The sequence below is a fragment of the Equus caballus genome, chromosome 8, assembly GCF_041296265.1.
Source record: "Equus caballus isolate H_3958 breed thoroughbred chromosome 8, TB-T2T, whole genome shotgun sequence".
NCBI classification, from domain to species: Eukaryota; Metazoa; Chordata; class Mammalia; order Perissodactyla; family Equidae; genus Equus; species Equus caballus.
Window position 1 is genome coordinate 6,747,650 of NC_091691.1, and position 26,260 is coordinate 6,773,909.

Consider the following 26,260-nt stretch of genomic DNA (forward strand, 5'->3'; position numbering starts at 1 on the left):
GCGTGATGCAGGAAATTGATGGGTAACTTGGGAGACTTTGCTATTAAATTGTCTTTGAGATATGAGTTTGTCTCATTCTCTGTTAGACTAAACAGCACCAGCAAGTGCAGTCTTTTCATCGAATGATAAATATCAGGCTTCTGGTGAGAAAAGCACGTGTTTTCCCTAACTGAGATGAAATCTGAGTTTCAGCCATTCTTGTATCAACAAGTAGAGAAGCCAGAAGGAGTGAGATAGATCAGTAGTGTCACCTCTTCACTACAGATGCAAAGAGAGACAGGCCTGGAAAAAGGGGACAACCCAAGACCCTATCACGTGGGTTTTGTGGCGGAGCCTCGAGTAGCATCCAGGGGTCCTAGCTCACTCACCCCATTAGTTAATTGCAAAAGGTCCCTAGGCTGTCCTAGCTACTGTATTTGAGATAAACAGGTCCCCTGTAGTTTCATCTTGGCTGCAAAAATGAAAGGAAGGGTGAGTGCCTTTCAGTCCATTTTTGTGTCTCTATTCTAGCTTTCTACTGAACTTGTTATGTAGCAGTTCTCTGCAGGTACGGACTAGTACTGGGAGTATAGTAAATGAGCAAGACAGACGTGTTCCTTGCCTGCATGATTTTAAAACATATCAGTATCAAGTTCCCACTCTATACAGTGCTGGGTGATGAATGAAATAATTAGAATATGTGTTATACCAGAAAAAAATTATGTAGAAGGGGGAAATAGTTAAAACCCTCTATTGATAGAAAAGAAAGTTTTTAATTTGCATTCTCTCTAATGAAAATACATGTTCGGGGCTGGCCTGTGACTGAGTGGTTAAGTTCACGCACTCGGCTTCAGTGGCCCAGGGTTTCACCAGTTTGCATCCTGGGCACGGACTTAGCACCACTCATCAAGTAATGCTGAGGCAGCGTCCCACGTAGCACAACTAGAAGGACCTACAACTAGAATATACAACTGTGTACCAAGGAGCTTTGGGGAGAAGAAGAAAAAAAAAAACATTGGCAATAGATGTTAGCTCAGGGGCAATCTAAAAAAATACATGCTCATTCTGAAATGTTATAAAACTTGCCCTTAGTTCTTTCCTGGGTCCCTGGCTTTTGAGTCTATCACAGTAAATGGCCAGTTGTGTTTGTCTGTCTACTAGTGCGTATTCCTACCCACTCAGACCCACTTTCAGTTGTCAGGCCCATTCTGCTTTCCAGAGAACTTGAAACTGGCATAGAATTGCATGCGGGGCACTCTTGCTGTTTGCAGCAGCTGTTCATCTATTAGGAAATGTCCCCATCTCAGCACAAAATAAAAGTGAATGGGAGAAATATTCGTTTCTTTTGTAAATGTATGAGCCAAGTACAGACTCTCTTCTGGCTCTCATCTCTAAATTGGGACACAAAAGTGCAGCAAAATGTATGTTGCTTGTCAGTCCTGAAGTGGACAGTCAGGTTCTAGTGGGTAAAATGGGTCGGGGAAAAGCACTGCTGTAGTGGAAAAGGACATGAACTTGGCATTGATTAGGTTATTAAGTTGTTTACTTTTCTAGGGCTCACTTTGTAACATGAAGATAATGAGTCTACCAAAGCAGTCATTTTAGTTTAAATGTCAGTCTTTAAGAAACAGCATTTGCCTCTGGTGGTTGGCAGTAAGCATGTACTGACCTGGAGAGACTGCCCATTGCCTTGTCCGTGGCTCACAAATGTCTATCTCACTGGTTGCCTTGGGCCCTCAGAAGGCTCAGCGTTCTTAGGTGGCAGGCATGCCTGTGGAGGAGCAGTGCTGCCTCGTATGCACAGCATGGTGCAGGGAGCATAGGTGGCCTTCCTAGGATTGAAGCTTCTGCCACGTGCTAGTATTGAGACCTTCTGTGAGCAAGTCACGTAACCTTTCAGTTGTAGTCTCCTGCTTTGCTGTCTAACTTTTTCAAGTGTTATTGGGACGAAAGCAGGTGATAGCATTTAGCCTCTCTTGGTCTAGAATATGCTGGCTGATTAATAATGACACTGCAGAAATTGTTGAGGACTTTTGAGAAGGGAAGGCTCCAGGCTTTGGCGCTTTTTTTTCTCAGAGGACTTCATGTCTACTGTGATACTGAAACAACAGGCGCTCTTATATAGGTGCTTTTGTAGAGTGGGGCTTTGGGAGTTCTGTTCTTTGAATTAAAAAGTTGAATGCCTAGTATATATCTCAGTGCACATATTTAAAAGAAAAGAAGATTCTTTTTTTATCGTAAAGGATTTTGCTTTTTCTGTATTCTGGCTAAAACTAAGATGTTAGATTCCTTAAGTGTTAGCACTGGGTACCTTCACTTAAACCTTACCTTCTCATCCTAACAACAACCAAACATTACTGAGTTTTAAATGTGCCAGGCATCACAGAGTAAGACAAAGCTGATAGAGCAGGTTACCTGTCCTCAGGGAGCTCGGTATCACCGGTTACTAGAATATACTGTGATTAGAACTGTGAGAGATAACACAAGGATTATAGAGAAGGCAGCAATTAATTTTGCCAGATAAGGTAAAAATAGGTAGATAGGGCAGGCTTCCCAGAGGAGGTGACATTGGGGCTTTGCCTTGAAGGATGAGCTAAAACCAGTCTATAGGCAAGTGAAAATTGTCCTCATGCTAGGTTTCACATAAATACCTTAGGTTGTTGAACCCTGACTTAAAAGTGGTGGTGCAGATGCATGGGTGAAGGCAGAGCCAAATTAATTTGGTCCCATTTTTAAGCAGTAAGAGACTTAGAAAGACTATCTTTAAAAAAAAAAAAAAAAATTCCCATTACAAAAAGAATCCACTACAGTGTAGAAAACTTGAAGAATGGGTGGAGGAGGGACCATAAGTCTTCCTCCATGTGTTAGGGTTCTGGCCTGTTGTTAAGGCTTTGTTCCTCCTCCAGCTCCCATAGGAAGGGAACTGTTTTACTGTTGCGCGTGCTGGACTGGCACAAGGAGTCTGCTTTTAAAGTCAACTGTGGCCCTTCTGTGTGTGCGATGATGGTTGAGGCCACAGAGTAAGTCTGGAGCAGTTCACTTGATCAGATTGTTTTTGTCCTGGTTTTGTTTTCAGGCATAGTCGAGTGCAATGGTGGAGTGGCCGAAGAGGATGAGGTGGAGGTCATCCTCACACAGGAGCCTGCTGCTGATCAGGAAGTGCCAAGGGATGCTGTCTTGCCTGAGCAGTCCCCAGGAGAATTTGACTTTAATGAGTTCTTTAACCTTGATAAGGTGCCATGCTTGGCTTCGGTGAGTGTAGCAGCACACTTATAAATGTGGATGAAGCAATTGTATGGTTAAATTTGACCTGAGTCTTTAAGATACCTCTTTATTCTTTCTTTTTTCTTTCTTTTTTTTTTTTTTTGAGGAAGATTGGCCCTGAGCTAACATCTGTGCCCATCTTCCTCTACTTTATATGTGGCAGGCATGCCATAGCATGGCTTGATAAGCGGTGCGTAGGTCCGCACCTGGGATCCGAACCAGCAAACCCCAGGCCGCCGAAGCAGAGCGTGCGAACTTGACCACTTCGCCACCAGGCTGGCCCAAAGATACTTCTTTTTAAAGTATTATTTTGCTTGATTCTTTGGGGTTTTTGGCTTTTATTCTTAAATATTACTTGAATTTTTGTTGGCTTTGTTTTGAGAGGCTTAACAGAAATGACTGAGAATTCTGTACCAGTTAACTCTTTTTCCAGGCTGGTGGCATTGGACTAAGAATTTTTCAGATGTTTAAGAACATTGTCTACTTTTATTTTTAAGTAGTTAAGTGTATATTGTGGTGGAGGTGGATTTTTATAACTGGCGATTGGAATCATTCTGATCTGCATTTTTGAGAAGGCTGATTGTGAGGTGGTACCTTTGTGATGGGATGGTTCCAAAAACCTTTAGTGAAAAGGAACTTGGGATACTATCGGTGTTGCTGTTAAACTGTTGAAGTCTAGTCTTTCTTGACTTTTAAAGTAGAAACAGTAAGACATCCCAGATCTTCACTTGCTACCTGCCCTTGCTCTTATCTCCTGTCAGCCATTTAAGGATTAATATAGTTTCATCACATTTTTGGAGAAAAGCTGTAACTGTGGCCTATGTACACAGAAATGAGGCTTTCTGTGGTTGCTGAAAGAGTACACAGAACTATGATGAAATGGAATTTTAAAAACCGTTTGACCTAAAGCATCTCTGCATTTCATATGCCTCATTTATAGCAGCAAATACAGTAAGTTTGAGCAGTCCTTTAGAATTGGTGGTTCATGGAAATTAACTTAAATGACTCTACTCCTTGACTGTAACTCCTTGTTTGATTGTTGCATGAACAGACATAACTGGGCACGACAGAGCAGGCAACCTTGGCCTGTCTCCTTTGTCTTTTGCCTGCCTTCCCAACCCCCAAAAGATGGCCACACACAACAGGTGAGCAGACACTGCGTAGCCCTGATAGGTACAGGGCCGCAGGTGAGTTCTAGGGCAGTACTTCTTAAATTCTCTGTGGCGAGGGGCCAGACTTTATTTCGACTCCATTGAGGACTGATACTTTAGTATAAAAGTACAAATGTCATAGCAATGCCAAGTTGCTATTAAAGTTTCTAAACACTTAGTCTCACTCTCTGAACTTAACTCCATGTGGACCAGCATGGTCCAAGACCACACTTGTCTATAGCACTGTTAGGAGCGTGTGAATTGCAGTTTCAAATCAACTGGCAACTGCATGGTTTTGTTCCATAAGTTCTAGCAGCAATTTTAATTGTAAGTCTCATAGCCAGATACCTCACTCAACCGTCAGCTAGCCAGTAGTCCTTTGCTCATTACAAGCAGAAGGATTGCATCCAGATGTAATTTATTTAACATAAAACTAAGTGGTTCTCTCAAATTGTTAGCTTTTGAGGGGACAGTAATTTTTTATTTTTTACACCAACTGTGTTTGGTGACTTTTGTTTTTTGCATTCTCTTAGAAGACAGGTGACAATCTTACTCTAAAAAATTTTCCCAGTAAAAGGTCAAAATTTAGAGGCCTGCATTTAGCTCCAAATGTGATCACCTGTGAAACTTACCAGCGTACCTAGGCAGAGGAAGAATTCAAAACTAAACTTTTAGTAACAGGTAACATGCATACGGTGCTATTGTTTTAGGCTTTACATATAGTAAGTCATTCAATCCTCACAAAACCCTTAGAAGTTAGATTCCTACTGTTTCCATTTTATAGGTGGGGAAACAGGCATAGAGAGGCTTAAATAACTTGCTCAAAGTTACACAGCTAGTAAGTGGTGGAAAATGAATTCTAATTTATGGAGTTTCAGCTAAGAGTCTTTGCTCTTAATTCCCCACAACTATAATGCCTCTAAAGCATAAAAGGGAGGAAAAGGTACTCAGCACCATCTTATCCTTTGGCCCTCACCCTCAATCAAAACTTGGCTAATGCTGAGCAGGAGGTACTAGGCTAGGAATATCTCCATGTTTTTCACGGAGATACTGCTCATTAAGGTGTGTATTCTATAATAGCTTCACTTAAAAGCAAAACTGGAATCAGTGAAAACAGATGCTGTGATTGTGCTATATAACTACCTGAACTCGAATACAATGCTCAAAGAAAATGACCAGTCAATTGGGAAAAATAAGTAAGAACTATATAGGATTTGAATATCTATTGACAAATATTATATAAAGTGCTTGAAATAGTCCCTGACACTTAGCTCCACAGATGTTGGGTATTAATAGGTATAAACAGAATTATACCTATATCTGTAGGCTGTGTTTACTGGCACTGCAATACATTAGAAGTTCACAGCCACAAAAATCTACACAAACTGAAAATTTGGATCACGTGCAAATAATTTCAGTTAAATAAATAATTTAAAATAAGTATATTTTAGATAATGCAACTCTTACTACAATGCCTGACACTTAACAGGTCCTTAAGTATGTTGAATGCAGAAAAAGGAAATCAAAATGAAAATCCTAAACTATTTAGAATGATGAACAGGAACATGACATAGAAAAACCTTGGTGGTTTAATCAAAATATGCTCAGAAGAAGGCATATAGCCTTAAATGCCTTCATTAGAAATAAAAAAAAAAACTAGAGTGAAACAAATACAAACATACAGAAATTTCCATAAAAGTGAAAAGCAATAAAAGAAAAGCTTTGATCAGTAAAACCTAGTAATTGTCAAAGGGCAAAAATATTTCACAACATCTGTTTGATAATGAGAATAATAATTTGAATCTTAGGATATGACTTGTCTAAATGACCTTTGTTTGAAGGACTGGGCTAACAGTCATATAGGTTGTGTTAAAAAATGCTATTAAAGGGGCCGGCCCCGTGGCCGAGTGGTTAAGTTCACGCACTCCACCTTGGTGGCCCAGGGTCTCGCTGGTTCAGATCCTGGGCACAGACACGGCACTGCTCATCAAGCTACGCTGAGGTGGCATCCCACATGCCACAGTGAGAAGGGCACACAACTAAAAATATACAACTATGTACCAGGGGGCTTTGGGGGAGAAAAAGGAAAAATAAAAAATAAATTTTAAAAAATGCGATGAAAAATCTAATCTAGTAAGAACAGCTGAAGCATACCAGAATACAGTTCACAGGCTCCTCTTCCCGATCAGCTGATGGCTGACAAGGATGTAGCAGAGGATGTCTTGACTAGAAGTCAGAGCTATGGGTCCAGGTCTCCATTTCCTGTACCAAGGTGTTGGAGGGAGGTACTGCTGTTAGAGCATCACAGCTTGCTCTGTGGTGAAGATGACTCTCTAGATAAACTCTTAGGATTCTTTTCAGGTTTAAAATGCTTTAGTTTCTTGAAATTGGCATTTCCAGTAAATGTGTGTAAAAGTAACTTTGTTTCTATTTTTTATGTTTTAGCTATAAAACTTAGCTTCTCTAACAGAAAAAACGTTGGTCACTGATCAAAATATGGAAATTCTTTCTCAACACTTACTGTCATATTTTGAGAAAAGGTCCAGATACTTTATATTCCTGTCCTTTACTTTTTTCATGTTCCTCCTGTGTATCTTCTGACTTTTTTCCTATACAATATGATCAGAAGAAATAAAAGGATTAAAATGCAAAGCCGTTTTTGCTATTTGTAAAATTTCAAATTCTTTTCAATGTTAAAATATTTTTAGTAGCTGTAGCTCTTAGTTACTATTAAAATAATTCCTACTACTAAGGTGGTTGTATTTTGGAAACAATTACCAGTTTTCACAGACATCATTCATAATGCTCTTAATTGCAAAATTAGTGCACTTGAAAGTCAGTGTTATTTAAGGTCTGAATGTCTACACATGGAATGTGATTGAAACTGAATAATATCTCAGAAAATAGAAGTACCACAAGTAATAATCAAATTAGTGTCTTGAGTTAAAATCCCTTATTCTTACATTCAAGAGAAGTATTTTGTGGCTTAACTTGGGTATGTGTTTTGAGAGAATTCTTCCAGACAAGAATGAAAGAATAATTCTAACCTTCCACTGCTGAACCTTGACTGGAAACTGGGTTCAAGACTTCAGATGAAACGGTCACTAACTCTATCATCCATGTACCAGTTTTGGGAAAAATCTGTTTTCTGTTTATCATTGGTATAGAAGTGAAAGTTCATGCCTTTCAAGGATGTGCCACATTTTTTCTTTTCTAAATATTGATAAAACACTGCATAAAGTTAATTTGGATATTTAACTAGATTTATGATAGTGTAGAATTGAAAAGTTCATTTTTAAAAAAATGCTTAAATCTAGTTTTTAAGGATTGGTAATAGAAATTACTGTTATGAAATGGTGTTGAAATTATTTCTGATTGCAGTGCGTCATTTAATTGCCCTTATTATGAAACCGAAAACTGTGGAGGTCAGATTTAAAAGAAAAACACCTGAGGGGCCAGCCTGGTGGCACAGGGGTTAAGTGCGAATGTTCCGCTTGAGTGGCCTGGGGATCGCCAGTTCGGATCCCAGGTGTAGACATGGCACTGCTTGGCAAGCCATGCTGTGGCAGGCGTCCCACATATAAAGTAGAGGAAGATGAGCACAGATGTTAGCTCAGGGCCAGTTTTCCTCAGAAAAAAGAGGAGGATTGGCAGCAGTTAGCTCAGGGATAATCTTCCTCAAAAAAAAAAAGAAAAAAACACCTGCAAATTCCCCATTAAGTTCAAACAGATATTGGTGATCAGTTAAAAAGTTCATCTTTCACATTCTGACATTTTTTAAACTTTGACTTGGAATTATGATCTTTATGAGTTCTACATTTTAGCTTTGGGCTTCTGAAATTGTCGGCATTGAATTTTATGATGATCACTACAACCTTGAGAATGTCAAAATTTGAAACAAGGGTTTTCTTTTATCGGCTCTCCATATCTGATGTTTAGTTGAAGGCCGTTCGTTAGCTTGGCAATGGAACGCTTTACTCTCGTCCTGATTTTGAAACTATGTGCTCTGAGAACATTCGGTAGTTTATGGATTTTCTAATGAGGTAAAGGAAACCAAAACACTCTCTGTGGCACAGAGGTTTTGCTTTCCATGCTTAGAAAGTACATGGTTGCTTATGCCCAAGTTTGGGTTACTCAGAAATGACCCACGAGGGGAAGATGTTCAAATCCTAAATTCTGAAGGTGTTTACCTTCAGGTCAGCAGCATCAAAGGAAGTTTCAAAGTAAGTGACCCTTCCTTAAAATTTGAACCTTCTTGTCCTTTTCACCCAGAAACTATTATCTTAACTCCTTTTGTCTTTCCCTTTAGATGATAGAAGATGTTTTGGGAGAAGGCTCAGTTTCTGCCAGTCGGTTCAGTAGGTGGTTCTCTAACCCCAGCCGATCAGGAAGCCGATCCAGCAGTCTTGGGTCAACACCACATGAAGAACTGGAGAGACTGGCAGGTAAAGTGGCTTCAGATTCTGGCCTTGGATATAGGCCTGAGCTTTCTCTGTTTTGATTCATTCTGTATTCATTAGAACATTGGCATTAAAGGGTGTGTAAATACTGAAAAAAGTCTTCAATTTGTGTCCTTTTAATACTGTTGAAAATATGTTCCTGTGCTGTATTTGGACCAATTAATTATGAATATATTTACTTTAAATATTAGGTCTGGAGCAAGCCATCCTCTCTCCTGGACAGAACTCGGGGAATTATTTTGCTCCTATACCATTGGAAGACCATGCTGAAAATAAAGTGGATATTTTAGAAATGCTACAAAAAGCCAAAGTGGATTTAAAACCTCTTCTTTCCAGCCTTTCTGCAAATAAAGAAAAACTTAAAGAGAGCTGTAAGTGTTTGTTTAGATATTTGAAAAAGTTTTGATGCTAAGTCTTAAGGCAGTTGGTTCTAAGATTCTGCTGTTTCATCAGAAGGCAAATAGATGATGGGTTTTGTTTAGTGTTCTTCAAAAAGATGTTTTTATTAAACAATACCAGTTCTTTGAGAATCTGGTAGTTGGGAGGTCATGGGCCCCATAAGAACTTTTCCTCCAAGTCCTCCTCCTCACCTGGAGCCTGATTATAACACTCCAGTGAAAGCTGGAGTCCTCCCAAGCCTAATTTGGTAGCCCCTCAGACCTTTGCCCCAATCTGCCATGTTTTTGCTTAGGTTATAAGCCCTCAACAGAAAACCTTAGTAATTCATAACTATAGAACAGGTGGTAACCTTGTGATGTTGGGCTATCTGGGATTCCTGTCCTTGGTAAAAAGTCTCCAGAAGATTCATTATAAAAGGCGCTCCTGCAGGACGTGCAGCAGGATCCTGTCAAGTCTTAAAGCATAGCACCCAGTGGTTGTGGTCCCCCAGTTTCTAGCCTCTAAACATTTTAAGTTTAGTTTATGCCATCTCTTACTAAATATGCAATTACAGCCTTATTCCCACTGAGCAACCATGATTTTAAGTGTCTTCAATGTGTCAGTCTTTTCTGACAACCTCACGTGAACTGTGAAATAAATTATTCTCACTTTAACTTGGTAGCCAAAGAGAATTCCTACCACATGTTCCTCTGCTTGGCTTAACCTGTACTTTTTCAACCTTCCAGCGCATTCAGGGGTTGTGCTTTCAGTGGAAGAGGTAGAAGCAGGGCTCAAAGGCTTGAAGGTGGACCAGCAAGTGAAGAATTCGACTCCCTTCATGGCAGAACACTTAGAGGAGACCCTGAGTGCTGTAACCAGCAATCGACAGCTCAAAAAAGATGGAGATATGACTGCGTTCAACAAGCTAGTGAGCACCATGAAGGCAAGTGGGACTTTGCCTTCTCAGCCCAAAGTCAGCGTAAGTATTTGGCACAAACCCCAACCTTTTCTCCTTTTCCCTCTTTCTATCCCACTTCCCACCATAATAAATGGATTTTTAAAAAGGTATTCTGAGTAAGTTGGAAATTCTTCAGTAGTCATTTGGTCTGTGACGCTTTTGTGTGTTCTTTAATTATTGCTATGCTATTTGTTACTAGAAAAAGTAGGCTTGTGGTTAATCTCCGTATTGTGGGTGACAGCATAAAGACTGAGAGATGCAGATGTAACTTTATTAACTTTAAGTCACTGCTGAAAAAAAGTGTAAAAAATATCTTTTTGGATGAGCGCCAGAGAAAGTTTTGTTTATTCAGCTACTTAAGTTAAAATAACTTACTACATTTTTCTAGTAAAATCTTTCTTGTCACACCTTCTAATTACACCCAGATACCTGTGATTACCTGCTTTCTTGATTAGGCAGTTGGCAGTTGTACAAATCATTTGTGAAGTATCTGAGATGGATTTTTCAAGACAGTTGCCTTCTGTTAATTTACTAATAGAAAAAGCTGTGACTCCAAACTTGTAAAACACTTTTAGGCATGAAATTGGGTTACAAAGTAATTGCATGTCAGTAAATGCAAGTGTGTAGCATATACTGGTCTTTGTCATAACACCTTAGAGAGTGGTTCTCAGCCATGGCCTGTGTGTCAGTATTGCTATCCCTTGATGATACAAAGTGATAGGGGAAGCAGGGTAAATCTGAATAATAAAAACATAAACATAGACTTATTCTAGTTGCTAAATTCTAGCAAATTTACCAAACTGAGTTTTGCCTCTTGTTTTCTTCTGACACCTTTTTATCTGGGAACTACAAGTTAACGACGGTAGCAATAGCTGTTTGATATTGTGTCTTGTACCGAGGGAAGGCAGCTGATTTTTGGTGTTTATCTGACCAGCGGTTAGCAACAGAGATTCTGACAGAAGTGCTGTTGTTCCTGGCCTTACTGCTAGGACTGACTCACTCAGCACCATACCATGCCGGTTATAGGGGGATGTTTCTTGTAAACTGCTTTAGAGTTATTTCCATACAGAGAATTATTAAGTAGAAATGCTTTCAAAGGAGGACCAGATTGAGATTGCAAACTATCCTGTTTTCCTTTCTTGTTACCTTTGTGTCTTGGTGATTGAGTGCTGACTGCCGTGGTAAGGGTCGAATATTGTAAGTAGCTTCTTTCCTTTAGTGTGACTAAGAAATGCGAGCAGGGGATTCAACAGTTTACCTGAACATTTTGTTTCAGATATGATTCTAGGGTTTCATATTAACACAGTTGACCCTGAGTTGAGAATAACTGGTTTGATGTTAGGGTTTCAGTGCTCTGAAATATGTCTGGTTTCAGCCAAGGGAATGAGCCTCAAACACCTGCATAAAGGGATGGATGATATAATTCAAGTTGGTAGGCAAAGAGTAACACAAATTCGATCTAACCTACAAAAGAAAGCATCAAGGAGAGTAATGTAATAAAACACACCAGGTATTGTCCCGAATTATTGCTTGATTTACATGTTGAGTCATGGTCTGCTTCTAAAATCAACTCTTGAATTACTATGACTGTGTGTATCATGTATACTATTTCTGATCTGCCTCCATACATTTACGTTCAACCATATTGTTTCATACCCAAAATAGGGCATATTGGTTGAATCTAAACTCCATTTCAAATTGAATTGTAGCCTCTCTCTTCCAAATATAGTAAGCCATGTAATATAAACCTGCCTATTTGTTTTTGTTAGATGGAATTAAATGACTCTTGAAGAGATCTCTTACTAAAATCATCTGTGGTCAATCCCAATTCCAAAACCAACAATAAAACACTTGGATATCTTTGGGCTATTTGTCATGCCCGAGGATATTGCTGTGGACCTTGGCAGCTCCATCTAGTACCAGAGAAAGCACTTCAGGCAGAGCTAAATGAGCACAAGGATGATGTCCTGAAGTGCAGGAGATAATGCAAGTTGGATACAAAACATAACTGCTGCTCATTAAAAGAGCAAAAATTGAAGGATTTGAATTTCACTTTGTATATGAGACCCATTTTGGAACAGCTTGTTTAAAAATCAAGATTAAATTTTCTAAAATATGAGACTCTGAAATATAACAGTTCTGGCCAAACTGGCATGTTGTTTACTAGGTTTTTAGTACCATCTGTGGTCTCTAAATCTTGTTAAAGATAGTAGTAGCCAAGGTTGTCTCAGAAATTAAAATCTAGGGTCCAGTCCTGTGGCTGAGTGGTTAAAGTTCTGTGCTCCACTTCAGTAGCCCAGGTTCGCTGGTTCAGATCTCAGGTGTGGACCTACTTCACTCATCAGCCATGCTGTGAAGGCATCCCACATACAAAATGGAGGAGGATTGGCCCAGATGTTAGCTCAGGGCTAATCTTCCTCAAGCAAAAAAAGAAATGTTATGAATTATTAAAATTTCCTACTTGTGGCTTCTTAGTAAGTAAGTGCTCCGCTGTTTCACCATGTTCCTTTTCTCTTTTGGTCACAGTGTTAGAAACAGTGAAAATGGACTAGAGTTACTACAGGGAGGAAAAGACCTTGTCTGAGGGTCTCTGAGTGGACTTTGCATGCACATGTGAAGATTCTTTTCATTCCCAGATCTTTGGGACCTGTGTGATGAGAGAGTGGTACATCATCCTGCTATTAAGTGCCATCTCCCTGGGGAATTTTTAATGCTTTCTTGTGGTCCCCAGTTAATCTGCAAGATAAGTATGTAAGAAGGTTAAAACCAGTTTTCCTTTGACTTTTTTTAGCGAAACCTTGAAAGCCATTTGATGTCCCCTGCTGAGATTCCAGGCCAGCCTGCCCCTAAGAACATCTTGCAGGTACTTCACAATCTTCTACCAAGGCCTCGGAGCCCTAAACAGTAGTCCTCTGAACTGGTTGTGTGTAGTGGTCCACCTTTGGGCCTTAGAGAATGATCCATGTTGCCTGGCAATCAAGGATATGATGTCGCTGCCTGACATAGTTCTGTATCACTGTTAATCTCAGTGTGGGGTTGGGGAAGTGGCTAAAAAAAATGACAAAGTCAGCCCTTGATTTCCAGTTTGCAGGTTTGTAATTTATATGAAAACTTAAAGTATCTACCTGTATTTGTAGCACTAATTTAAAGCAGATGTTGCCAGCTGAACATTCAGAGAAATGTATTGCACGTACGTGTGCCAAGTCCTTCAGTGGAGCATGATGGAGATTCATTGTTGACTTCCAAAAGTCAATCCATAGTCCCTAGCCTCTGGCAAGGAAAAAGAACTAGGTTTATTCAGGAGGATTTGACTTTTCTGCCTTTAGGAACTTCTGGGTCCACCAGTTCAGAGACCTGCTTCTTCCAATCTTCTGAGTGGCCTTATGGGGAGCTTGGAGCCTACAACATCTTTACTGGGCCAAAGAGCACCCTCTCCTCCCTTGTCACAGGTGTTTCAAACGCGAGCAGCTTCAGCAGATTACCTTCGTCCTAGAATACCATCACCAATTGGTAAATACTCTTGTGTATCGATGTCTGTCCATCTCCCCTCCCTGCCACACAAAGGTCTGTCCCCTAGAACTGGCAAAGTCTTCTTCATGGATATCCTTGAAGGGTTTAAAAAGAAATGTGAATTTATCATACTTTTTTCATGGAGTGGTGGGGACGCAAATGTGGAATATAGTTTATTATCCAGCTGCCCTTCTAGATAAATATGCTCATGTTATAGTCTTTTGTTTTTTTCTTTCTCTTGAGATTGATCTAAATTGGATCCAGCTCGTTAGTCTTCTTCCTTATTTTGATAATTTAATCCAAAAAGTTAATTTGGCTTCCTAGGTTTTTCCTAGATAGAAGAGAAGTCAAGAGTTAGTGGCTCTCTACCAACCAGATGAAGTTGGTACACAATCAGCTGTGAGGTCTTGTGGCTAATTCAGAATGTAAATGGAAAAACCACTTTCAGAAAGCTGTCTTAGCAAAGTGTTAGGCAGAATCTCATAGTGTCCCTGCCCCCCTGGACTACTTTAGGCTGCTGGCCACTCTGGCCCCTGCCTGTCATACCTTGAGAGGAAGTTTTTGTAATCTTCTTTCCACATCTAGTGAGATAGAATGGCAAGAGTGTGAACCTCAGAGCACTGACCTCTGCTTTGGTATCAGCTAGTTTTGTGATAAGGGGTCAAATCACTGGTTCTTCTCTCCTGGATAGAGTCAGCTCTGAAAGGGACAAAGCTGACAGCTTAGTGGGGAAGATGGATGCACCAGCAATTTGAGTCATTGAATGTGCTCTGATTAAGGTTCACTAGCCCACTGTGGGTGCAAAGAAGAAGAGGGGAGGGACATCATCAGCCCAGGAAGTCAGTACTTCCAGAAAGAGACGGTGTTCAACAAGGAGCAGCATGCATTAGTTATAATGCCTCTCTGATGGACGTGTGCTTCTTGACGCTCACTGATAACTGTAACTTCCCAACAGGTTTCACATCAGGACCACAGCAGCTACTCGGAGATCCATTCCAAGGCATGCGCAAGCCCATGAGCCCTGTCACAGCCCAGGTCCGGCTGAGCTCTTTCTCAAACTCAATCTGTAGCTTGCTTTTCACCCTTATTGTTGCTTCTGGGATAGAGAGTTAAATTGCTGCAATGCTTGGAAGTGGTTTTGAACTATAATTCAAGCTCAGGGAAGGTTAAAAAATTGGTGAACAATTGAAGTCATACTTAAATAGTTAAAATCTTGTTCAGTGGATGGCAGCACAATTTAGTTAGGTTTGCAGTATCTAATCTGTCTCAGCTGCTGTTTAAACATACCTTTCTAAGAGAGTGCAGAGAGACATTTGTACAAAAGTTCATTGACTGTCCTCGTTCTTCTGCTGATCCTCCTCTGCCACTTCTGTTCAGCAGATGAACCAGCTAGAATTGCAACAGGCAGCTTTGGAGGGGCTGGCCCTACCACATGACCTTGCAGTGCAGGCAGCAAACTTTTACCAGCCTGGTTTTGGCAAACCACAGGTAGACAGAACCAGGGATGGATTCAGAAACAGGTAAGTTACTAATCCTACCTTTGTGGGGATTTGCAAATTAGTTTTCCTCAGATTAGCAGATCAGTTATCCACAGTGTGATTCTGTTCACACTGATATGTTATACAATCTGTGATGAGAATTCTCTCTCACTCCAAATGGTCAGTAGAGGAAAATAACATGATTGAATTCTACTGCAGGGGCATAGATTTCTTATCCTGTATAATTTTATTTATATTCTCGATTTAAAGGATTTGTTTTTACAAATGTAACTAGCATAACTCCTTATTTGCAGTTGTGCTTATGAGATGATGAAAAGTAAAACTCTACCTGGCTTCTTCCCCAGCAGATTCCTTGTTGAGTTATCAAACTGTCCCTTGATGCAGGTTTGTTGATCAAGGAGCTGATGGGTCCTCTTTTTGGTCAGAGCTGTTAACAAATGATTACTGGCTTCACTCTCCTCCTGTTCTTTTCGCTAGTTGCAACAAGTAATGAAATGAACCATAAGATAGAGGAGAAAGAGGTAGCCATATTGTTTTTTGTTGTAAAATAAAACAGATACAGAAAACTGCATTGAACAAATGTCTGGCTTATTATAAGGCAAACTCGCTTGTTAACTACCCATGTGCCCTGTCCCAATGACATCCCTTTTCTCCCCCAGAAATGACCACTGTCCAGCCTTTAGGAGTAATCACCACCTTCATTTTTTGGGTTTTATCACCTAAATGTAGATCCCTGAACCACTACAGTTTAGTCCTGCCCATATTGTACTTGGTAATTAAGAAGTATTTGTTTTGACACGATTCTTAAAATCACGATATCAGTGTCTCAATGTTTTGCTCCATCTGGTTTTATACATTGACACTTTCAGAAAACATTGAGACCAGTAGGTACCCTGTACCTATGCATGAATGCATCCTATCTATAGTAGCCCTCAGCCTAAACAGAGAGCTCACAACTGGTCTGCTGAGCTCCCGTCACTGGATTTCTGTCTATAATATAATGTAGTTACCTAATATTCATTGACATGATTTGTTGACTTTCAAAGCACTGCTGATATCCAGAACTTTATTTGCTCTTGGCAACAACCTTGTGAGGTAGATGGAGTAAATAACTGCCTTTTACAGATATAGAAACTTAGGTTTTTAAAATGTGACCTACTAAAAACTAGCAAGGAGATGCAAGTCAGTGTAGTGGAGCCTTCATATTTTGGATCAAATGTCAGCCCCTCAGATCCTGCCTGAACACCCTATAAGTTGTGTCCCCCAACAGACATGACTTTCTCCTTGCCTTGCTTTATTTTTTTATTGTACTTATCATCTAGCACACCATTTACTTTTTTTCTGTCTCCCATAGTAACCCCTCTCTAGCCTGCACCACAAGAATATAACGAGGCCAGAGATTTGTCTGTTTGGTTTACTGCTGTATCCCCAGCACCTCAAACAGTGTCTAGCACATAGTAGTTGCTCAGATATGTTTATCAGAAGGAATAAGTGATAGGTCATGTGGAACCACCAGATTTGGGGTTTACTTCTTAGTCACTCCGAATACTACTGATCTGTCTCTCCCCTCATTGTCATACTCAGAGTCTCAGCGTGACAGCACTGAGGCTTGCCTGGTACACACTGGAAAGAAGCCATGGGTTTAGAATTCCCATCTGTTTATATGAGTCAGAGAAGTTCCAGAATCACTGACTGTACTTGGGCTTTGGCTTTTGTGGTACAAGGTCTGACATGGCTGAAATGCAGTGAAGCCTTCATTAGCTAGTGAGCTCACATAATTCATTCTTCTCTCAGCCTGTTTACATCTTCATCAGCTGGTTCCTGTTTTCTTCCAAGTTAAGGGAGAATGAGTAGAAGTTCTGGGGAGAGAAGGGAGGTGTGTTCTTTTAAACTTTATTTGGGAGGCCTGTGATCAACCTTGTGTCTAGACCAGGAGTGATGGAGAGTACCACATGTAACTGGGTGTTAAAATAGCTGAGACTCTTGGCGCTCTATCTGATTTGAACCAGTGTCTCACAGAGCTTCAGTTCTATGCAGGCACTTTGCTTGTCAGTGTTGCCTACCGTTTGGCACACAGAATGAAGGCCCTCCCTAGCCTCCGTCACTGCTATAGTCTGCAAGAAACTATACACCTTCCCTGGATATTCCTGCATTCCCAAGGCCTTCCCAAGGCCCTGTACTTGTTCCTTCTACCTGAATCATTGTTCTCCGTCTTGTAGCTTCTCATTGGTCACACCCAATTGAATGCAGTTCCTTCCCAGAGTCCCTTCAGTTAGGAGTATCCTGTCATTCCTTCTACCCCTCATTTTCCCATTAGACCTTGTTGGTACTTACTATCTACATGCCTTGGTTTGCCCTAGGTTACTAAGTGTCTCCCCCACTAGACTTACAAGTCCGAGGACCATGTTTTGTTAGGCTTTTGTCTTCCCTCAGAACTTAACATGTGGTTTTGCATATATTAGGCACTTATTACATGCATGGGAAATTGAATTGGATAAGGGAAACGGGATGTTAAAGTCCGAGGGTGGTCTTGAGTATTATGTGGTTTTAGGACTTGGAGTTTGAGCAACTTGGGGCTCACACTGATACTTGGTTTGTTCACAGGCAACAGCGAGTGACCAAGTCACCAGCACCCGTGCACCGAGGGAATTCCTCTTCCCCTGCCCCCGCTGCCTCCATCACAAGCATGGTGAGTGACCTTTGCCTTTGTGAATGACTTCTAGGCTTCTCCCCCTGTGGTTGTGCCTGTGTTGTATCACGGTACACCCTTAAATTGTTCTTGAGTGCCTTCCACGGGAATAACTGATTTAATAATCCTTCACACCTGCCTATTTATTAGGTCTTCCCCTTTCAGGATAGTCTCTTAGGATTCTAGTGAAGCCCCAACATTGGGCAAAGTGTGTTCCAGCAGATCTAAAGTATAGACCAGAGTACACAGGAGATACAGTGTGTTCAAACAAATGAACAGTGGGGGTGGGGGTGGAGACATGGACAGACTGGTAAAAGACAGGAGGTGAAGCGAATGGGCTAACTGGGGTCAGACCATGGGGAGTCCAGTGAAAGATGGTGGGGAGTTCACAAATTCAGATTTGTATCTCAATGCTATGAATTAAGGCTGGACAGAGGGGTTTGCTTATTTGTGGTGACAAATCTAGGTTTACAACTGACTCGTTTACCAGCATTATTTTTTTTTTAAGTTTCATTCCCCATACACCTTTATCACCTAGTTAGAGCTGATAGACAAGGGGAAGAAAGTATTACTCTGTGCTTCAGGACTCCAGGTGGGTCTTTGCACAAAGCACCTTGAAGGCAGCATTTAAAAGGAGCTTTTCTGTTCATACTTCATGCCCTGTTACCTGCCATCAAGAATTTGAGGTGGTTTAATGAGAAAAGTCATATACATAATAATTCAAGGCAGGGGGCTGGCCCTGTGGCTGAGTAGTTAAGTTCACGTGCTCTGCTTTGGCAGCCCAGGGTTCACTGGTTCAGATCCTGGGCATGGACTTACACACCACTCATTAAGCCATGCTGTGGCAGCATCCCACGTAGAAGAACTAGAGTGACCTAACAACTATGATATACAACTATGTGCTGGGGCTGTGGGGTGGGGGGGAGGAAAAAAGGGGGAAGATTGGCAACAGATACTAGCTCAAGGCCAATCTTCCTCACCAAAAAAATAGTACAAATTGACAGGAGGCGGAAACAAATGACCTCAAATGGTGAGTCGTAAGGACTGAGGAGACTATTATGATAATTAGGATTTCTGGTAGCCAACTTAAGATGGGAAATATTAGGGGCCAGCCCAGTGACGCAGTGGTTAAGTTCACACATTCTGCTTTTGCAGCCCGGGGTTCGCTAATTCGGATCCCAGGTGCAGACATGGCACCAATTGGCACACCATGCTGGTAGGCGTCCCACATATAAAGGAGAGGAAGATGGGCACAGATGTTAGCTCAGGACCTGTCTTCCTCAGGAAAAAGAGGAGGATTGGCAGCAGTTAGCTCAGGGCTAATCTTCCAAAAAAAAAAAAAAAAAGATGGGAAATATTAGGAATACAGGGAAATTTAGGTTCTGAGGTTGCCTCTGAAATGTCCTTTCCCAGATGGAAGGTCTATTACTCCAGGGTATACTTCTGGCAATGTTCTTCCCCTCTTTCTGGCCCAAGCTGGGGAAGTGGCTAAAGTGGAGGCTGCACAGGCAGGTCCCTATCACCACCCACACGGGTAGGTTGAAGTTCTGTGCTTTAACTACCTTTGTGCTAGAACTAAAGCTAGGTTTTGATGAAAGTGAGTTGTGAGCAAGGGGTGATGCACTTGGGACACCACCTGTTTGGCCCACCCTGTTTCTTTTCCTCCTGCAACTAGAGACAGAAATGTGGGAGTTGGCCTCTGCCATGTGTGGCCAATAAAGGGACTCTGCAGCTTGTTGAATAGTTTGTCCAGTTAAGCCTGCCTTGATTAGGGAAAAGCATTTAGAGAATGTGCTAATACTAATTGTTTTTCTCTGCAGCTTTCTCCTTCCTTTACCCCTACCTCAGTGATTCGTAAGATGTACGAGAGCAAAGAGAAAAGCAAGGAGGAGCCAGCATCTGGAAAAGTAGCTCTTGGTGACAATAAAGAGGACATTCAGAAGGCCAGTGAAGGTACTGCAGAGCTATACTGCCCAAGAAAGTATGTGACAGAGAGAGTATGGGCCTGAGTGCTGACCAGCCTCACCTGATTCTCTGCAAAGCCCTGGGCAAGACCCTGGGCTGCTCTGGACCACAGTTCTGTGTCTGACAGAAGGGTTGGACCAGCTCACAGTCGCTTAGCCACTTGAAATGCTGACCAATCTAATAGTGGTATGAGTGCTAGCATTAGGAAGAATAACCTTTAGTTTAGGGTCCTTATTTAGGCTTCAAAGTTGAATTATTGGTACATTTATTTGGCAGATTAATATAGTTCAACCAGTAGTACTTCTAAAAGGTTCTCTCCAGTCTGTGGTCACTGGAGAGAACTCCAATGGGTGAAGCATATAGGAGGTGTGGAGAGCCTTTTAAAAGTATATAGGGTATGTGATGGGCCAGCCCCGGTGGCCTAGTGGTTAAGTTTGGCACAGACTTATACCATTTGACTGTTAGCAGCCAGGCTGTGGCAGCAGCCCAGATGAAAAAGAAAAGAGATTTTTTGGCAACAGATATTAGCTCAGGGTGAATCTTCCTGAGCAAAAAAAAAAAAAAAAAAAAAGAGTATATAGAAAATGTGAGAGAGGCTTTGGGATTAAGGACACTTGGGATTGTTAAGGACATGGTGAAACAAATTCTCATAAATTAGGTTTACACAGGTCTAGAGTATTGATCTGAGAGCTTTTTGCCCAAGAGAAAGCTTCTGAGGGAAACAGAAGGAAATCCTGTTGGTCCAATTAAAATTTTAGGCCACTCTGATTTCTTCACCAGACTGTATTTGCTGTTTCAACTTTCTGTTCTGATGGATTTGCATAATTTTACTCACTTGATTTTTAATCCCAAGCAGCTGACTAGGATGAGACTCGTTCCCACAGGGATCCAGACCACAGCTATATGGGCAGAGCAAGGTGGCCAACTGAGTTAAACCACCAGACCTGACATGTCAGGTCACTTGCCCATAGCTATTCCTGGGTTGGGAGGATTATAAGAATAAAGACATGGGCTTTTTAGAGTTACGTCATGTATAACTTCAGAGCTTTTGGTCTTTTGGAGTGTAGCAAAAATAGACTCTGTTACAGAAAGGTGTTGCAAAACTGAAAAACTTCAGGTCTGGTCTCAGCTCTCTCCCTAACTATCCCTGTGACCTTGACTGAGTCTGTTCATAAGGCAAAGTGATAGTCCCTAGGATGCAATTCTCTGATTTGTTTAGGGGCTCAAATAAGGATTGTGAGCTTTTAAGAAATGAGATTTGCCGGATCATTGGGAGGACAAAGTGTTTGGGAGAAGATTGCCAATACTAAAATATTCTTTGTCTCAATCCTTATAGAGAACCTCCTGTCATCCAACTCTGTGCCCAATGTTGATCGAGACGCTTCTCCCATCACAAATCCCAAACTGTCAACGTTGCAGCGGTCTTCATGTTCGACCCCGCTATCCCAGACCAACCGTTACACCAAAGAACAAGATTATCGACCTAAAGCAACTGGAAGAAAAACACCCACCTTGGCAACCCCAGTTCCAGGAACACCTTTTCTCCGCCCTATCCACCAAGTTCCTCTTGTCCCCCATGTCCCAATCGTTCGGCCTGCTCATCAGCTTCACCCAGGGTTGGTCCAAAGGATGCTGGCCCAGGGAGTACATCCACAGCATCTTCCAAGTTTGCTGCAAGCTGGTGAGTTTCTGACCTGGCATGACAACAGTTGCTAAAACTGATGAAGTGCTATACTGTGAGAGGTTTTCATCCCTAGAAAGATGTTACTAGACCTTTATATCTCACTGATGAGCAGTGGATCCAATCTAATCTATCCTCCCTTAGTCCTTTAAAAGATTAGGAACCTAGCTTGAGCATTCTTTATTCTTAATTAACTTTCAGATCAGTAAAACTGTAAGTCAAGCTTGAAAATCTCCAAGTAGATTAAGATAACTTCTCACTAGTTTCTTTTTTCTGCCAAACAGGTGTGCTTCCTGCTGGGATGGACCTGACTCACTTACAGGGAATATCTGGCCCAATCCTGGGTCAACCCTTTTACCCTTTACCTGCCGCTAGTCACCCTCTCCTAAACCCTCGTCCTGGGACACCTCTGCATCTGGCAATGATGCAACAGCAGCTGCAGCGCTCAGGTAGGTTTAGGAATGGGCCAAGTGAGCTGAGGATGGGCTGCACAGGCTTAAAGCTTTTGGACCAGTTTCCAGGGGAGGGGAATTGACACTGATGATTCATTCTTTAATTTATCCTAGCAAGATTGGGATAAGGGTGTAACCAGAGAATAGGATGAAGTAAACCAACCTCTATGGTATGTGGAATTCCTGTTCCTGTAAAGATGGGGGGAGAGCCAAGTTTGCTCTGACATTTTTTGTGCTTTGCCTCTTAGGAGAGGCGGCCAAGAATCCTTCCGACAGAGGTTCAGCATAGGGACTGCCCAGAGTAGACACCCTCTGACCAGCTAATGTTAGTGCTTCTGTGATGTGGCTGCTTGCTATGGGAAGTAGTGGTTATGTCGTCTAGGATGGGTTCTCAATATGGATGGCTTCTGAATAGCTCAGCTTTCCAAGGTGTTACTGTCTTCTGGCATTTTGCAAAGGAATTTCCTACAGAAGCCCTATGTGAATTATCTGGTAAAGAAGTCTGTTTGGACTTGTATGCATAGAGTTTGAGTGAAGCAGGGCCTGATATAGGACTACTTTTCCCCTGATACTCTGAATGATAATCCTTCCTTCCTATCCCCACAGTTCTTCATCCTCCAGGCTCTGGTTCCCAGGCAGCAGCTGTCAGCGTTCAGACGACCCCTCAGAGTGTGCCCAGCCGGTCAGGCCTGCCCCATATGCACTCCCAGTTGGAGCACCGCCCCAACCAGAGGAGCAGCTCCCCGGTGGGCCTTGCCAAATGGTTTGGCTCAGATGTGCTACAGCAGCCCCTGCCCTCCATGCCCGCCAAAGTCATCAGTGTAGATGAATTGGAATACCGACAGTGAGCAGGGCAGGCAGGCTCACCTAAGCCTAGACCCATGGTGGCACCTGGACAGGATTTCTGCTCCCTCATCTCGGGTTGGTTTACGGGCTTTTACTTTGGAGCATTCTGTGCGAAGCTCTTGGGGGTGCCCAGGCACCTGGTGTGGTCTGCATTATGACAGCAGGATCTTAACCAATCGAGTGGAGTCTAAATACAGGATGCACAGTATGGTCAATCCTGGAAACAGTCTTTTTTTGTAAGATATGTGAATGAAGTGTTGGTGTCACCAAGAGGTGGCACCTAAGGGTTCTGAGGAAATAAATGTATAGACCCTTATGTACAGACCTGTGTATAAACAACTTTTGTATATACATATAGGATAGCTTTTTTGAACTTATACAGCTGTACATAAAAGTAGCTGATATTAGTTAAGCCTGTGTCAACAGTTTGGATTTTTTTCACTTGTACATTTGGGACTTTTTCTTTGGTTGATTAAAGTTGCATATGCTAAGTGTGTGAATGAAGTGAATGGCATTGCTGTGTTTATTTCTTCTGAATCCCTTCCTCCTCGTTTCCAACCAGCTGTCCAGTGAGGCTCAGTAGGTTCCTTGAGGGAAATAATCTGATGTTTTTTCTTTAAAACTCATGGAACTGAACTCGTATCTCATCTAGAAGGAGGAAGTTATGGTCTTCTTTCTTGAGTCTTAAAGACCCCAGTGGGCCAGTTTACTGGCTGGGCTGACCCAATATGTAGCCTTACAGCTAATACTAGATTATAGAATGCACTTTGTAAGATTAAACCCACCTAGTGAAAACAGTTCATTAGGTAATCATGTATATGGTATTTTCTCCAAAACAAATCTACATTTACTGGGGCAGAAGTTAGTAGTTAGTTGGCATCCTGTTCTCCAGCTCAGAGTCCCCTATAGGGAAAAATGGGGCCTCAGAGTTCTGATTTAATCCATTAAAATCTAATTTTTTCCATATAGAACTTCCCTCAAGACTCTGATGCCTGTGTTAACAGACTCCTTGTATTTTGTATCTCATTTTTCAGCTTGAAGCCAGATACCTGAGAGGTACTGTAAATTTTAAACCAATTTGCTGGGGTGACTCAGGGGTCTTGAGGCTTTGTGAGCTTGTTTTGCAAAAGAAAGAGAATGCCTTCTTGGGATCAGGGAATGGCCCAACCTCAGCAGCCGCCCTCAGCAGCCAGCAGCCATTGAAGCCCAGAAGTCAGATTGCCCAGGGGCTTATCAGGAGTGACTCCATTGTTTCCCTGAAGCTCCTCCTGCCAAGCTGCTTAGCTCTGTAAAACCCCCCTGCTTTCTGTTCTTGGGGAGGTAGATTTGAGCAAACCCAGGCTGCCAACTACTCATTTTGGCCGATTCGAATAAATCTTTCTCCATCTCCAAGCACCACTGTCTCAGTGTTTGGCTTATTGCACATCATGCACACGAATTTGAGATTAAGCAGTTTGGTATCAAGCTCACAGTTATGTTCATTATTCACCTTAACTACCTGCACAGCATTGGCAAAAAGGATTCTGTCAGAATATAATAACTGTGGTCCTGAGTCCCCTTTCCTAACTGAAGGTCCTACTGACCTGAGGTGACAATACTTATTTCTCAGACTCCTCAGTTTGCCCTAGTTCTCAATATTTGTCCATTTAGGGCCATGAAAGCTACTTTGACTTGATGCTAGAGGGTCAAATAATTAGGCCATTCTGATTCACAGGTGAAGGGCAAGGTGGTTGGATTTTTTTTTTATTGACTTGATAGGTTATAATCTTGTGAAATTTCACTTGTACGTTAATGTTTGTCATTCGTGTTGTAGGTGCACCACTTCACCCTTTGTGCCCACCCCCCACCCCACCTTTCCCCTGGTATCCACTAAACTGTTCTCTTGGTCCACATTTTTAAATTCCTCATATGAGTGGAGTCATACACAGATTATCCTTCTCTAGCTGGCTTATTTCACTTAACATAATTCCCTCAAGGTCCATCCATGTTATTACAAATGGAATGATTTTGTTCTGTTTTGCAGCTGAGTAGTATTCCATTGTATATATATACCACATCTTCTTTATCCATTTATCTGTTGATGGGCACTTAGGTTGCTTCCATGTCTTGTCTATTGTAAATGCTGCAATGAACATTGGGGTACATAGGACTTTTGGGATTGCTGACTTCAAGCTCTTTGGCTAGATACCCAGTAGTGCAATGGCTGGATCGTATGGTAGTTCTATTTTTAATTTTTTGAGGAATCTCCATACTGTCTTCCATAGTGGCTGCACCAGTTTGCATTCCCACCAGCAGTGTATGAGGGTTCCTTTTTCTCCACAACCTCTCCAACATTTGTTACTATTAGTTTTAGATATTTTTGTCATTCTAATGGGTGTAAGGTGATATCTTAGTGTAGTTTTGATTTGCATTTCCCTGATGATCAGCGATAATGAGCATCTTTTCATGTGCCTATTGGCCATCAGTATATCTTCTTTGGAGAAATGTCTGTTCATGTCTCCAGCCCATTTTTTGATTGAGTTGTTTGATTTTTTGTTGTTGAGTTGTGAGAGTTCTTTATATGTTATGGATATTAAGCCTTTGTAGATATATGACTTGCAAATATTTTTTCCCAGTTAGTGGGTTGTTTTTTTGTTTCAATCCTGTTTTCATTTGCCTTGAAGAAGCTCTTTAGTCTGATGAAGTCCCATTTGTTTATTCTTTCTATTGTTTCCCTTCTCTGAGAAGACATGGTGTCTGTAAAGATCCTTTTAATACTGATGTCAAAGAGTGTACTGCCTGTGTTTTCTTCTAGAAGCCTTATGGTTTCAGGTCTCACCTTTAGGTCTTTGATCCATTTTGAGTTTATTTTGGTGAATGGTGAAAAAGAATGGCCAATTTTCATTCTTTTACATATGGCTTTCCAGTTTTCCCAGCACCATTTGTTGAAAAGACTTTCTTTTCTCCATTGTATGCCCTCAGCTCCTTTGTCGAAGATAAGCTGTCCGTAGATATGTGGTTTTATCTCTGGGCTTTCAATTCTGTTCCATTGATCTGTGCACCTGTTTTTGTACCAGTACCATGCTGTTTTGATTACTGTAGCTTTGTAGTATGTTTTGAAGTCAGGGATTGTGATGCCTCCCGTTTTGTTCTTTTTTCTCAGGGTTGCTTTAGAAATTCGGGGTCTTTTGTTGCCCCATATGAATTTTAGGATTCTTTGTTCTAATTCTGTAAAGAATGTCATTGGGATTCTGATTGGGATGGCATTGAACCTGTAGATTGCTTTAGGTAGAATGGACATTTTAACTATGTTTATTCTTCCAATCCATGTACATGGAATGTCTTTCCATCTCCTTATGTCATCATCCAGTTCTCTCAGAAAGGCCTTGTAACTTTCATTGTATAGGTCCTTCACTTCCTTAGTTAAATTTACCCCAAGGTATTTTATT

The 26,260-nt window shown here is 41.4% G+C and overlaps 1 protein-coding gene across 14 annotated transcripts in view; it reads left to right on the forward strand.

The window, feature by feature from the left end:
- Nucleotides 1-23,338, forward strand: part of EIF4ENIF1 (eukaryotic translation initiation factor 4E nuclear import factor 1) — a 44,728-nt gene extending 21,390 nt beyond the window's left edge. For 4 of the 14 annotated variants that reach the window (XM_023646591.2, XM_023646590.2, XM_023646592.2 and 1 more), the window contains exons 7-19: nucleotides 3,056-3,231; nucleotides 8,704-8,839; nucleotides 9,046-9,225; nucleotides 9,979-10,211; nucleotides 12,982-13,053; nucleotides 13,517-13,700; nucleotides 14,656-14,735; nucleotides 15,078-15,220; nucleotides 17,804-17,888; nucleotides 19,709-19,841; nucleotides 21,190-21,534; nucleotides 21,819-21,983; nucleotides 22,593-23,336. In XM_023646591.2, coding sequence (XP_023502359.1) covers nucleotides 3,056-3,231; nucleotides 8,704-8,839; nucleotides 9,046-9,225; nucleotides 9,979-10,211; nucleotides 12,982-13,053; nucleotides 13,517-13,700; nucleotides 14,656-14,735; nucleotides 15,078-15,220; nucleotides 17,804-17,888; nucleotides 19,709-19,841; nucleotides 21,190-21,534; nucleotides 21,819-21,983; nucleotides 22,593-22,834 — 2,174 coding nt within the window. In that variant the 3' untranslated portion in view covers nucleotides 22,835-23,336. Of the gene's footprint in view, nucleotides 1-3,055; nucleotides 3,232-8,703; nucleotides 8,840-9,045; nucleotides 9,226-9,978; nucleotides 10,212-12,981; nucleotides 13,054-13,516; nucleotides 13,701-14,655; nucleotides 14,736-15,077; nucleotides 15,221-17,803; nucleotides 17,889-19,708; nucleotides 19,842-21,189; nucleotides 21,535-21,818; nucleotides 21,984-22,592 lie in introns of all 14 variants that reach the window. The other 10 variants (XM_070275065.1, XM_070275064.1, XM_070275066.1 and 7 more) reach the window with 4 other exon arrangements.
- The last annotated feature ends 2,922 nt before the right edge of the window (nucleotides 23,339-26,260 follow it).